The 15,115-nt window shown below is 43.8% G+C and overlaps 1 protein-coding gene across 4 annotated transcripts in view; it reads left to right on the forward strand.

Annotated features, from left to right (window-relative positions):
- LOC310886671 (tetraspanin-15-like) overlaps window positions 1-15,115 on the forward strand; it is an 81,119-nt gene that overhangs the window by 15,782 nt on the left and 50,222 nt on the right. For 2 of the 4 annotated variants that reach the window (XR_014575415.1, XM_083811558.1), the window contains exon 1: window positions 8,219-9,050. The exons of 1 other annotated variant lie outside the window; for it this stretch is intronic. Coding sequence is in view for 2 of the 3 variants with exons in the window: in XM_083811558.1 (XP_083667684.1) it covers window positions 8,964-9,050 (87 nt within the window). In the remaining variant the exon portion in view is untranslated. Of the gene's footprint in view, window positions 1-8,204; window positions 9,051-15,115 lie in introns of those variants that run through there. One more of the 4 variants, XM_083811560.1, reaches the window with a different exon arrangement.

Raw genomic sequence — 15,115 nt, forward strand, 5'->3', positions numbered from 1 at the left:
GATTTGTGTGCTTTCTGCTTTCTTTACTCATCTCCCAAGTACGTATGGTGGTAAACACAATGCAGTTGTCTACTTGGGGCTACAGCATACATAAATGTACCTTACAGTGGCCCCTCAGGGCCCTCCTTTTACTTGTTAGGATTTCAAAATGGATGTGATCTACACTAGATAGGAGTTGAAGGACACTGAGAAGTGAGGTGATCCTTTACTGCACATCTTTACTGCTCTGCTGTCTCTGAGTTGTAGGTTTTGGTTTAAAAAGCAAAAGCAACATTTTGGAAGTGTAATAAATCAGTTTATTTGGCCAACAGAGAGATTCTCTTATTTACGCTGATATATTTTTTATTTCTTATGTTCCCACAAATCCATATGTTATGTCGCATGACTGTAAATATTTTCTCTCCCTGGGATATCCAACAAATGGATCCTGCTAGTGCTTGGTGCAAGCAATAGCTGTTGGGAACTGGTATCACCTGGCTTTGTGCTGGTTTTTAACCAGAGGTATGGAAACAAACTGCAAGTTTGGCACAATGGCATCAAACCAAAATTTGGTCCTGCTTGTGGCCAGGATTATTTTCTACCTTGAGATGTTGGCTTTTCTCTCCACAGTGTAGTTGAGCAGGGTGGTTAATGCTGCAGAACATTACAGTTGCTTTCAGTGCTGCTCAGACTGATGTTTGGCTTTTTAGTCTTTAGGACAACTTAGTACAGGGACTGCTTTTCCTCCCCATTAATCATATTTGTTTCTGGTGGCTTCAGATGCTCCTCTAAGGTACACTAAAGGATCTAGTGTTGGCTTAAAAGCATAGATAGGCTTTGTACTGCAAGGTGATTTTTTTTTTCCCTTAACGATCATATTGTGATGGATGGGGTATAGAAGCTTTCAAATTCCACATAAAATGCACAATTTTGGGTGAGAATTGTTGGTGATGAGTTGATTTCAGCCATTGTGTGTTTCAGCTTTTGCTCTAGAGCTCTGTAAGGACTGATACATAGTTCAGCTCAGTTTTTTTTTTCTTACTGTCCATCATTGCAGATGAGTTATCATGATCATATCCAAGGCATGAGACTCAGCTCCAGAAGGTGGATAAGACGCAAGAAGCCTGTATCACGGTGGCATTTCTGCTTCAGGTCTGAAGTAGTAGAAATGGCTAAGCCTAGGAGACTTTTGGGGTGAGAGAGTGATAAAGCTGAGCTGCATTACTACAAGAACATAAAGGAATTTGTTCTGTAGTTATAGCCTGAAGGGGTATGCATCATATCCATGAAGCTATAGGATCTCAAGGAAACAATATGAGGAAAAGACAACCCTGAAATCCTAGGTGAGTAGAAGACCACTGAGTGGGCAAATCACAGGGATCTGCTCAACCCAGCCTCCTGTTCTGGCATGTGTTTTTCAAGAGGGAGAAGGCCAGTTTCCATGTTCTTCTTCAAGATCTTCAGCAAGCAAGGGCAAGGATGATTGGGCATGCAGAGTAGTAATTTTTTATTATTTTTTTTTACCCCTCTAGATGCTTCCTCTCCTTATATAGTATCCTCCACCATTGTTCGTGGCTTTGGGAAGGAAGTCCTTGTTGCTGGTGATGGGCACTAACACCAAACTACCTAGACTCTGATGTACCCAGGAAGGTACTGTTCAGGTTCCTACTTTCTTGAAGGCATGGGAATGAGAGCAGGATTGTACAGCTGGACTGGGGAACGCTTATTTTATTGTTAGGGCTCTAATCTGGGCTTGTGTGATTGGGGGAAAAAAAGAAAACAGAAGCCACTCTGGTGATAACATCCGCAAATTGAAAGCTTTCATTGCGTTAGAGGCTTTGTTTTTCTCTGTTGCCATAGGAATTGAGTGTGTTGGCCCAGAGTTGCACATTGATGTTGGTGGGAGAGTCTGGGAAGAATTCGTGCCTCTGCTGCACCCAGCTGAGTAAGAGAGGCAGCAACATTGTCATCAATGCCCAGGTTATGCATTACTGGTTTAATGGTGCATCAAGCATCTAAGTTGCAAAATAACTTGACAGCACATCACAGCAGATACTGCAGAAAGCTGCAGCTCTATCTGTTACACTGACGGACATCAGGTCTCTCTCACCCATCACTTTTCAGTAGTCATGATGGCACATTTGATCCTGCCACCATGGAGTAATTCCTTGAAAAAGCCAAGCAAATTGCAGGAGGAATGTTTGCTAGGGATGAAATTACAGATGTCTGATTGCATTGTCTCCCATTATGGGCAAATCATAACCAGCTTGGGGACTTCCAATAAGGTTTTGATTTTTTAAAAAGAAAATATGCACAATTAAGAAAAAAAAAAAACTTGGAAAATACATGTTTAAAAAAATCTGTGTATAATTAAATCCATTTGACTTCTTTTGAAAATGGGAGGGAGGGGAATTCCTTCTCCAAACTAGAGCCCAAGATGCTGGATAATTTCTGTAGCCCCATGGTTTTATTACTTAGCACATTTAGGCAGGTATTTCTTGGTCATGTATTAAATACCCATGGAAGAGACTAAATCTCAGCACAGGAATGAGAAATAGGTATAGCAGGAAAACTGCACCATCTCTATCTATGTTTCCCAGGTGGAGACAGGTCTGCACTCCTCAACACGTTGTGGGGTTGGGGATCGGAGGGAATGTTTTTAGTTATTTCTAGTTTGGTAACCCATGTCATGAGTTTGTGATTTGCTGTTGGTTAATTAGTGAAGCATTTTAATGAAGAGAGAGAACTGCAGTGACTCAGTGCTTTGGAGCTGAGTCTTTCAGACTGTGCAGACAGCACACAGAGAACATAATTTGCATAGAAAATAGAAAAAAAATCCTCTTTTCCTGTGGTTTATGAAATAATAAAACACCTTAAAAAAAAAATCAAAGCTGCCAGCTATGAGCTACAAATTCACCTTAGTTTTGCAATTATAGCTTCTCTGTTGGCAAACCCTGATTATTTTTTTATTATATTGTTTATTTATATATATATATATTTGGTGATATAAGTCTGACTATCTCTGTACTCTTTAGAACATACTAGTGTGGTGGTTTTACCTTGCTAGGCAGCTCCACCACAACCGCTCTCTCACTCCCCCTCCTCAGAAGAGGAGGGGAAGAAGACAAGGAGAGAAACAGCTCACGGGTTGAGATAAGGATAATTTAATTAAAGGAAAAAATAATAATTAAGGAAAAATTATTATTAATTAAACAATTTAACTAAAGGGAAAAAAGGGAAAGGGGAAAAGAGGAAAAAAGCAACAAGCAAAGGCTGTGTGGAAGTGCAGAGGAAAGAAATTACTCTCTACTTCCCACAAACGAGCAATGCTTGACCACGTCCTTGAAACAGGGCCTCGGCGCATGTAGCTGTTGTTCGGGAGGACAGACGTTTTGACAACAGGAGCCCACCCCTCCCCTATTCTTCCTTTTTCCACCTTTTATTGCTGAGTGACATCAGATGGTATGGAATATCCCTTTGGTTGGTTTAGGTCAGCTGCCCTGGTGATGTTCCTTCCTCACCTTTTGCCCACCCCCAGCCTGCTGACTCCTGGGGGGCTTGCAGGGAGTCCTGATGCTGTGCCAGTATTGCTCAGCAGTAGACACCACACTGGTGTGATACCAGTGCTGTTCTAGCTACGCATGCAGAGCACAGCACAGCACTGTATGGGCTCCTGCAGGGAAAGTTAACTCCATCCCAGCCAGACCCAGTACAACTAGCCCCAAATTATAAGCAATATTTTGACGAGGCAGTATCTGTCAGATGTCCCATCATGTATGTGTTTTTGTTGGTTTTTAACCTGAGCTCTGTGCACCTGCACCTACCCGCTCAGCTCCAGCACTGGTGCAATGAGTCTCATCAGAGCAAGTTGCCAGAGGGAAACACACCAAAATGTCTAAAAAGTAAGAGAAAAGAGGGGAAAAAAAAATGGACCCAGTGAATGGGGCCTGTAGGAGCTACAAGGAAAAAAGCAGAAATTCCTGGCACATAAAAGCCTTGAAAATACAGAGCAAAAAGGGGATGCTCTCCTGCCTTCTCTAATAAAGTTGCAGGGCTTCAGGCTGTTGAGGCTGGAAGCATCAGTTGCTTCCTGAGGGGATAATGCAGATTTATGGAGGACTGCTCCATCCTGTGCAATTAGAAGTGATGCTCTGCAGACCAGTGCTAACCGAGGAGGATGCTTGAGTAGAACTGAGCCATAGGAGCCAGAAATGCCTCTGCTCCGCATCGCTTTTGCCACTGGCATGGGCACAGCGTCTGCAGTGTGATGCTGATCCTGGCACCCCCAAGCCCCGCTCTTTATCCTCCTCTTGTAATCAGAGTGTTTTACAAATCAGAAAATTGCACATTAATGCTTCAGTTTTATTCCTGCTCTTTATCATACAACATTGCTTGCTTATTATCTTAACCCCTCAGAGCTATTTCTCTTCCCCCCCACGGTTCACTTTATTCTTTATAGCTGCTGCACTCATGATTGTACTGAGCCAGCTGTGCCATGGTTTGCAGAGGCAAAATGTTTCCACTTTAATCACTGCCTGCCTGGGAAAATACAGGTTAAGTCATCACTTCAGTAATACTATTGCACCATGGAAGGTCTTTTCATTTGTTGATGTGTTTATTAAACAGGTTGGTGCTTTCATCTGCTGCAGGAGGGTGTAGTGAAGCCAAGGCAACAGTTCAGGATGGGGACGGGCAGTGTGTAATTTGGGAGCTTGTGGTTAAATGTAGCCTAGGTTTGAAGAATGCAACACACAGGGTTTCATTTAGGAACATGCAGCTTGGTTTATTCATTGCCCAATTAAAAAAAAAAAATACACCTGCATGTGACTCAAGAGCATGGGGTCAAATAAAGCATTAGCCAAATGCCACTGTTTTAGAAATCCCACATCAAAGTTTGCAAATGGGGTTAAGATCAGCACAAATATTAGTGAATAAAATCACAGGGACAAGTGAAAGTTGCTTTCTGCAGCTCTGGGATGACAGGGAGCAAAATCAAACTCTGAATCAGCAAATGGGGTCTTAGTAGGGTTTGGCAGCTGGGAAAAGAGGAGGTAGCTTGCAGTTTAAGCCCGTTATGCTGTTTGGCTTCAAACATTCTCCCTTGCAGGATGAATCTCTAAATGCTGTAGGGCATCCAACAACTTTTTTTCCTGCCTCTTGCTCCTTTTTGCAAAGCCCTTCACTATGGATAACTTGCCCACGATTTGTCCCTTCCTTTGGAGCTTGTAGCAAAACTTTCCTTCACCCATGTTTTAGACAAGATGAAAACCCATCTGTGAAGCAGCAATGCTGTGCGGAGGGTGCTGGGAGCCTTCCCATCCTTCCAGGCAGCAGCTGAAGAGAGGTGCTGGGAGTAACAGTAATTCAAAACTCATTCCCTGTTTTTGACACTTCTTTTTTTTTTTTTTTTGATAATTTGGTTGCAATTTGTCTTCAATTAGGTGGCATCGTGAGATGTGAAATAGCTGCGAGTGCATCCACACAGTCAGCAAGGGGATCAATGCTCTGCATCATTTGTTTTGTGCTTCTTCCTCGCAGTTCAGTGTGTCTGGCTTGCAAAAGAAGTGCAAGTAAGAGCAGTAGCAGCACCACTTTTCATGCACTTAAATGTTAATCTGGTTGGGAGGAACCATAATTTAGGTGTTGTTGTGGCTGTCTGAAGAAGGATTGAGAGAGACTGTGATAGCTGCTGCTTCCCCAGCTCAGACAGAGCAGGACGGATCCCATCACTGCACCAGGCCTGTGTGCAAAGATCTGACCTTGCCTGGGCTGAAGTGCTAAACTTTAAATTAGCACTTTCCAGCTCTAACTTGGCTGTAGGGAATTGCAATAGGATCCTGTGAAAATACTCACTAATTAATTTATTCAACAGGTGCAATTAAGGCAGTGAACCCAGTCATGGAATCAGCAAATGCTGACTGCTTGCTTCCTTCCCACCTCTAGTGGTAAGCCAGCTGTTCCCATACCACTTAAATATTGGGGCTACTAAGGAGGATTTTGGCTGACCCTATCCCATGTGCAGCTAACAAAACCCAAGAGCTGCAGCTGCAAGCAGTGCACAGCACCTCTGCTTCCATCTGGCAGCTCAGTAAAATCATTGCAGAGCTCCGAAAGGCCATGGATCTAATTTTTGACCCCCAGGCCCATAACAAAAGATCCCAAAGACCCTTTTCTCCAGTTCTGTCTGCTTGCACGGGGCTTACCTTGCACCTCGCAGAGCCACAAGCAGCCAGGTCAAACAGGTCCTCTCTTTGCCCCAAGAGCACCAAAAATCCTGCATAAGGACCTCTCTGTACTTCTGGGCTGAAGCTGGGGGAAAAACTTATGGTAAAGGTAAAGCTGGCAATGTTGGAGGAGGCAGCCACATACCTAGGCTTGTCAAACTCATCATGCCAATGATTTGTGATTTAATATGGTAGGGAACCCCACTCAAGGGAAGAAGCAGCATCTTTATTGAAGTTCCTTGTTATGCCACCTGCGATACCACAAGATGGTCCCTCAGAAGGCTGAGCACATTTTCCTGCAGACTTAGTTTTGGCTTTGCAGAACTATTAGTGGAAACTTTTTGCCTGGAAAGCCTGGGGTGATATGTGGGGTGGATGGGAAATCCCCATCCCTGGGTGTTGGAGGGGGACAGGGCTCTGTTGGTGGAAAATCTCCCCCCAGCAGCAGCATTGCCTCCTCAAATGACTGCAAAACCCCAAATTTTGACTGCTGGTTGACATCCAGCAGTTTCTATAGTCCTTGCTGGTCCTGAGCGTTAAATGCCAGCTGAGGCATTTCTTCCTGCAGTTAATGATTGCCTGGGCTTGATTCTACCAGGAATGGTGCCGCGTTAATGATTAAAAGCCATTAAAAGCTAGCTTGTTCCACATGTGTGAAGCCTCTCTGGGTCCTTCACCTGGTTCCAGCAGCATGTGCTAGTGTTGTCCCAAAACAGGGTTCTTCACCAGTGTGCAAAGAGCCAGTCAACACACAGAGCTGAGATATTTATTTCATGTCTGTGCAAAGATGGGTGTTAGTAGTAATTTCACAAAGCTAGCACACTGATTGTCCCAATCGCGGTTTTTTATGCCTATTTCCTTATTATCAGTTAATTATTACAATTCGTGAATAGAAGTTAGTTCCTATATTTATAATTAACATTTTAACATTAAATGTTATGTATGGTAACATTTTAATCTACTATGCATGTGCTATAAGGGGTGGTCTTAAGTGAGGAGTAATTTTTTTATGAGGAGGGGACTTCCTCTTCAGGAGGTGTGGTTTTCACATAATGAGCTGAGTTCATCTTAGGGATGCAGTCTAGCTAGCTTGGGTATCTTTATATCATATAGCCAAGTGTGGATTCCTGGTGTCTAGTCCTAAGTCTGTCTGTCTTTTGTTGTTTGTTTGTTTGTTTTGTGCAAGATCTTACTGTCCTTTCTTGGTGACTCACCCTGTGATCTTATTTTATTTGTTAGTCTTTCATCACCAGTATCTCCAGAGGGGAAAAATATTCAGGAATAAAACTCAGTGACCCCAAGTTGCTTTCTCTATTGATGGGCTGCTTTCCTGTCCCCTTTCGCTGCTCCCTCTGTACCCTGAGAACATCACACATAAGGGACCTTAAATAAAGTTTCAAGTCTTGCATAAATGTGGACTTAAGAATTATTCAACTCAATGTTAAGCTTTCTAGAAGCTCTGCCTGCATCTCCATTGTGTCCAGCACAGCTTGTGCATTATCTATCCATTATGGTAATGTTAGTAATAAATAAATGGATGATTTAAGGTTGGTTTATATCTCCTCATCTCTGAGTGCTCTATAGATGCAAGTGGCAAAGCATCTGTGTGCATTTGTGCAGCCAGAAGAGTGCTTGTTCCTTATTGTCTATATTTTACAGAAAATAAAGCATGGTATAAATTTTATTCAGTTGAAGGAAAAAAACAATTAAATTTAAAGATCTCTGTCCATCTGGTAAAGGGTGTTCAGCTTGCTAGGGAAAATGCTATGCAAGGAGTGTGGAGAGGGTCTTGACACTGCTTTTGCAGGTGTGCAAATGATTTTGTTTTTTCAAGGAGAAAAAAAAATATCATTTCTGAGGCACATGAGAGTTCCCCAGAGCGCAAGGTCTGAGTAACAGTGAAAATCAGCGCTGTATAAGGAAATCTCTCCTTTCTGGAGTGCATCAGACAGAAAATTCTCCATAAACATTGTCATATAGAAGTAATCAGAGAGTTTTATCACTTTTCCCATCCATGCTGCACAAACCTGATTTTTAGAAAAGAGTTATATGGCATAATTTGCCATTTGTGGAATATAGGTGGTTATTTACCTGGCTGATGGTGGTTATTTACCTGGCCTGGGAAATGATGCTGGGAATAAGTCTGCAATGTGCTTGCAGCATTCTGGCCTGATTTATTGTACCAGAGGTTTCAGGTTTGCCTGTGATTCAGTGGGGATGAGAGTCACCCTGAAACTACTCGTAAAACCTAGGATAAAGCCAAATTTTGTCATGAATTGTTCTCTTAAATGTCACTCTTAATTAAGTGCATCTCCCGAAATGTCTCCTGCTCAGCCTTTCACTGGGTATTGGGGTTTCTCACTGCAGGATTGCACTGGGCTCTTCCAGCACTCCGGGAAGGACAGGAAGCCCTGATTGCAACACATTTGCTGTAAATTAATTTCCACAGACCTACTCAGACACCGATTTTTGGAGCACGTTTTGCAGCAAACCTGCTCGAGCAGAGGTTTGCCGTCGATCTCGGAGAGAAAGCCACGCAGCAAAGGCAGGAAGGGGTTAACGCCCGCTGCTCGTGCTCCTGCCTTCCCTCTTTCACGCTGGGTTCCTGCCAGGCGGAAGCAGTTCAAGTCGGAGGCTGGCTGCCCCCGGAGCGGAGCGGTGCGGTGCGGGTCGGCGCTCCCCGGGCGGCGGCGGAGGGCAGCCGGGGCCGGCAGGGGCTGGCAGGCAGCGGGCAACCCCCCCCCGTCCGGAGCTGCAGGGATGGCACAAGCTTCCGAGTGCCGAAACTCCCTCCTCTATTACTACAGCGTCAAATTTGCTCTGTCCACCTATGCTACCGTCTTTTCGGTAGGTGCTCGGGTTTGCTTTGCTGTCCTTCCTGGCATCGGCCCCACGGTGCCACCCCCGTGGGTTCGATTTAACTTTCCAGTGTCAAAATTGCCTCTCTCAAGGCATCAAACCCCTGTGGTAAAATCTGGTGCCATGCGTGTTGTAAAGGCCCTTGTGCTTTGAACTAGCAGGGTCTAAAAAGGACAATACTGGGTGAAACTGCAGGTTTTGATGGATTTAAGACCATCGTCCTCAGACTGTCCATCCCCAGAGCTGCTCCTGCAAATCCCCTATAGCAGCAAGCTGAGTTTCAAGACACATGGATCACAAACATGGAAATTTAATGGAAATTTAACATTTTTATGGTGCAAGAAGTTATTGGACAGCAGCATTGCCCATTTCAGCTGTTACCTTTATGTGGTTTGATAGGGATGAGGCTGAAGCTGAGCATAGAAGTAGCCAGCAATGGCCATTAGCATGGATGTGGCAGTTGTGGGTATTTGGCCAGGCTATTCATTTTTAGAGGAAAAAAAGAAGCTTGTTTTTAAGCAATTTGGACTCAGATATGATCAGGGTGAAGCCTCCCTGGCACCTGGGAGGGTGCAAGCACATGTCAGGGCCAGGGAAGCTGGCAGGAAATTCCTCTTCCATTAGGGACAGTGCATCCACAGTTAACAGATTGGATGTGAACTTAGCACCTTCCCTGGGTTAATCTTGCATAATGCAGTCCATAATATTTACAGATATTTCCTCCTGACGTCTAATTAATCATATTTGCCCCATGCACTGCTGCAGGCTGGGTGTGTATAGTGGTATGCATATCTAATTGGTGCAATTGATTGCACAAATATCTGTGGTGTTCCCAGGCAGGCTGAACAGAAAACAGGGTTGCAAGCAAAGTTTGAAAATGTTTTTTTCCCCATTTTATTTTTTTTGTTTTATTTTATTTCATTTCATTTTATTTTATTTCGTTTTATTATTATCAGTGAGCTTCTTGGAGAGCAACACTCATCCTTGCTAGCTGGGGATGGTGAAGTGTGTCATCTCACCACACCAAAACAAACTTGTGTCTGCCTCAGAGCATGAATGAGAACAAGAAAAAAAAAAAGGCTTTTCTTTTGCAGAATATCTCCTCAGATTCCTGTGGCATTTGGGGCAGGAAGGCTCCTGATGGGAAAAGAGATGTCAAGTATCTATTGAGGGCATCCAGAACCCCTGTGGGACTCCTGCTGCACCCAGTGAGAGCCAGAAACCTGGAATTTATAAAGCTTTTGTGCCTCTGGCTTGAGTGAAGCTGCCTGGAGTTTTTTTAAGGGATAGTGCAATATTTTTGCTTGCAAAATTAATCTCTGGGAAAACCTGTTACCTTGGTTTTGTTTTCTCTAAAACTCTGAGTTTTGCTCAGTTTGTGGTTTCCTAAAAATGCCTTTAAGCAGCATGGGGATGAGGGAAGAGGTGCAATTTTTTTTTTCTTCCAGTCCGTTTGAACCTAGGTCTTGGCTGCACTTTGCAAATGCAGATTAATGAGGGGATGCATGAGCACAGTCATGATGCCAGACGCTGATGGATTGCTGAGCGTATTGTGGGACAGGGGCATTTTGCAGAGCTCAGGATGGAGGAGCACACTGCTGTGTGCTCATCCATGAGCAAGCAGAAACTCCATAATTCCCCGGAGACTGGCAAAAAAGGCTATTTTGTTTGGCTCTGACCCAGCCTGGCTTCAGCCTAGGGGGATTTATTTGCTCATTATTGGTCCTGTGGTGGTCCTTGTACATGTATGTTGAACACTGAGTCCATATGGATTGCATGGCTCTGGCATCCTTTTCACTCCCCTGACCTACTTCTGGCCTCATTTGCACATGTCATCTTTGCATTAATTCATTTGCTCTCCTGGACTGTTCAGTCTCACTAACCAGATGTGACTGGAGCCAGGCTTCACTGCGGCCGTATGCACTTGATAATAATTATTGTACAGAAACTTCTTGCTTGCACTGAGTGAAGGCCTTGAAAATGTAACCCCCATGGGGGAAAAAACAAACAAACAAAAAAAACAGTGGAAAAGATGTGATTCACTGGGAAGGATTGAAGAGGTTTGGGGTGAGATGCATCACAGCTTCCTAGAATTGGGTGTCCCAGCCTGCAGCAAATTGGTTGAATAGAGAGAATAACACCACTGGATCCTTTCCAGCACTTTCCTGTAATGAAAGCAAATATTTATAGGTGGGAAAAACAGTAAAGAAGTGTGGGATAACTCTGAGAGTGGTTCTAAACCACACATGGAGCAAATTGCCTAGAGGTTTGAGCATCACAGGTTGGACCAGCAGCTTATTGCTGCTTACCACAAATCACAGCTGGCGTCACTGTAGCCCATTACATTTTCTCTCTTGAAGGTCTCATCATCTCCCAAACTCCTGGAGATCTGGTCTGTGCCCCAAGAAAAGGAGAAAAAACAACAACAACAAAAAATCTGCTATCCTGCAGATAGCTATGACTTTTATTTTTTGTGCAGTGCCTCTGCTGTGCATTGGATGTTCATGTTTACAGGGCAAGAAACAGAAGGTGTGTGACAGCCAGCATGTCACAGCTCTCCTTGATGGTTTTATCCAGGCAAATTTAATACAATTTATCATCCTTTTTGCTTGTCAGAGCAGCTCAGTTTGTGACCTCACTTAGCAAAGGAAAATTGCTTGGTGCCACAGGCTTGTTTTCAAACTCATTTGTCCCCTAAACTGAGATTGCTGGAATAATCCAACAGCACAGGAAAGTTTGCATTTAACATTTCCATTTTAGTAAAATATTCTGTTTCATGAGTAACTTTCCCACGTTTTGCAAGGAAAATGTTGTCAAGGTTTCAGCTGAGCATAAATTGATTTTTGTTTAATAAATGCTTTTTTCATATTATTACTTTTTCCGTACATTTAAAAACTGCTATTTTAATTGGCCATCATAAAAGCATATTTTTTACAATCCCACGTACTATCAGCAGTTAGGCATTATATGATGTAGTTAACCACAGTATTATTAATCCCATGATTCTATCCTTTAATGATTAAAAGTACTCAGTACTTTCTTTATCATGTTTTCTCACCTTTACATTATGGCAAAACATTTTGACTTTTCAAAGAGGAAAAGTGCCATGTCTGCTAATTTGAAGGCTGACAGGTCTTCAAAAACTGGAAAATTTGATTTTATTGTGAGCCAGGTATATGAAGAACAAGATTTGGAGTTTTACGTCAAGTTTTGCACCTCTGGTCAGCTGGATGGAGAGCGAAGTGATGCCCTGTTCCCTCTTCTCCTCTATGGACCAGTGCTCTGACTCACATAATCTGTCCGCCTGGGTCTGCGTGGGCTTGAAGCCACCATTGTCATGACTTTTCGTGTTCCCGAATAAGGAGAAATTACTGCCTGGCATTAGCATTGACTCATCAAATTAATGCTGCCTGCCCTGGAATGAGCCATGTCTGCTGCTTGGCCCTTGGCAGGCTTTGAGGTTGCGCTGCTTTGGCCATGTTTACGACCCCTGGGATTTGCGGGACCTGTTTGCTCTGCCTGTGGCTGAGAGTGGCTCCCATTACTCAGGTCTTTCGACTCTTGGAAAAGGAGAATGTGGCACCTCTCAGGTAGTAATGGGATTTTTAGGAGAGGGTAGGACCATGTGTGTCTCTGGTTAGCGTTGGTTAGCTGCCTCTTTGCAAAAGCCAAGTCATAGAAGGATGTGGAAGCAACACCAAGAATCAGAGAATCCATGGCTCAGAGACAGCTTTGCAAAATCCCTGTACCACCTGTGGGTTAGCTGCAAGGTCATGCCTCCCATTTGGCACTCCTGAGCACTGCCAGCATCATCAGAGCTGTGTTTTACCTTGTCTGTGCATTAATGTCCTTTCGTTCCATTTCTTGGCGTTAGTGACCTCCAAGGGCTCTAAATGACCCCTCAATCAGTGAGATTTTCACCAAACTCCCCTTAGCTTTGCTCCCTCTCAGGACCCCACAGCCCTCAGCTCATTTCTTTGCTATTAGTTGGAACACTGTCTTTCCCTGCAGTGATGGTTTGATCGTATGGTTAGTATACAGAAATGGGATAATCATCCTATCATTACAGAGCAAGTGCAGATTTGCTTTTTCTCCTGGATGCATTGCAGAGCACTTGTAATTACCAGCTGCTGACTATCCTGGTGTTTGCGCTGCATTAAGGTGATCATTGGGCAGTTGATAATATAACTACGGAGGATTTACCGGCAGGCTTCATTATGTGTCTTATCACGCCACAGAGTGTGGGTTGTAGTCAGTGGTAGTGACACTAGAAATCAAAAACATCTGCTTTGACTGAATTTGTATGGCAATAACATCCCCTCTCCCATTCCACCCACCCCTCCAGACAAGCCCAGTGAGATTTCCTTTGCAATCTCCCTTTGGTGGGAGACATACCGATTCATCCATTCCCTTCTGTGGGGTATGTGTTGCTCTGTGAGGTCCTTTCTTGTGCTTGAAGGTGCTTTGAGTGGCAGCAATTCACTTTTTTTAATTTGAGGGTGCTTTTTAGCAGGCAGGATGTGGAGATGGGCTGGGGTCCAGCCTACAGTGATAACCCTAAGCCAAGCAGTCTGCGAAGTGCTGAGTGACTTCTTAAAGTAGGAGTTGAGCAGAGAAAGCTAAAAAAATCAAGCAGATCAAGACAGTATTTGCCAACTTTGCTTCTTCCAATTTGCTTGTTAGTCCTGGGGAAGGGAAGAGGTGTGCACAGCACTGTCCGGGCGCTCAGAGCAGGGTCTGGGGCTGCAGTGATGCTGGGAGGAAGGACCAGCACAGCCTCCTGCATGCCACATGCTCTAAATGTTTTGAGAATCATTTCAGCCCAGGAAAAGCTATTTTTAAGCACTGCATCCTGAAAACCCTCCTTGGTTTTGCTTGGTAGCAGCTAAAGACCAGCCTGTGCAAGATGTTTCATCAGCCTGAGTCTCCAGCCCTCAGGCTCACTTCCAGCTTTCCTTCATGCACTTTCCAAAATCTCTTCCTTCATTCACATCACATATCATTAATTAAAATGGAGAAAGTGTTTCTGATTGGCACGCAGGAGGGACATTGGGGATTATTAGCAGGCAATGCATGATGTGTGTTAATATCTACCCCCTACCTTCAAATCCAAGTGTATTTGCTGGGTCGCAGTGTAAGAGAGAAACATTAAATCAAGCCTAATCCCAACACACTGAGTTGATGCTTAAAATAGAGGATAAAGGTAAAAGTGTGATTAAAAGTCAGTTGTCAGAAATAGGCCTGTGTGTTTAGTTTAAAATCACTAACAGTTTGTAAAATATCACAGGTCTAAGCTTTATTTTTTGAGAGATTTCAGTTCCTCTATAGAAGAGATGTAGCTTGGAAGTAGATAGTGGTGGATGGACATAAACTAGCTACAGTAACTCTCCACAAATAGTGTCCTACCAGAGTAGAAAAGAAAATAAATCATCTCCCCAAAAGAGCATAGATTGTGTGAGAAAATTAAGGATTGAATTGTCAGTGCAAATTAGCAGGAAAGCTTTGAGCAAACTCATTAGGAGCAATGTAGCCCCTTAGAAAGGTGAAAGCAATGGAAAAGGAACAAGAAAAGGAGTTTTTCTCCTCTTTGGCAGTACAGCATTTTGAACATGGGCACCTACAGCCAGCATCTTTCCTGAAGGAGTTTTCCACTGATATTTGGTGTGGAGAGAGCTGCAAAAAGCAGCATGAAAATCACTCAGGATGCTCCTCACTTTCCTCACTGAACTTTCTAGATGTCGACTCAGTACCAGCCATTTGACAAATGGCGCCCAACAGCACCAAGCACTTGGAGTCACCTTGCTGGCTTTGATCTGCAGGAGCTGAAGGGATGAAAACAGGCCTTTTTGGAGACCTGTTTTATCCCAGCACCACTGGGCTCTTTTTTCACTTATGGCTGTTCCACTGAAGGGGGGGAGGAGGGAGGAAGTTTGTACAGTCCATTGCTACTCTTTATGATGTCTGAGATCTAGTGGCTCTCTATGAGTTTCAGAGCAATTTGGTGCTCAAGCCAGGTGCTGTAGTGGAATGAGTAGTTTTGGGGATCATGACGT

Source organism: Anser anser (genome assembly GCF_964211835.1).
Source record: "Anser anser genome assembly, chromosome: 26".
Lineage (NCBI taxonomy): Eukaryota > Metazoa > Chordata > Aves > Anseriformes > Anatidae > Anser > Anser anser.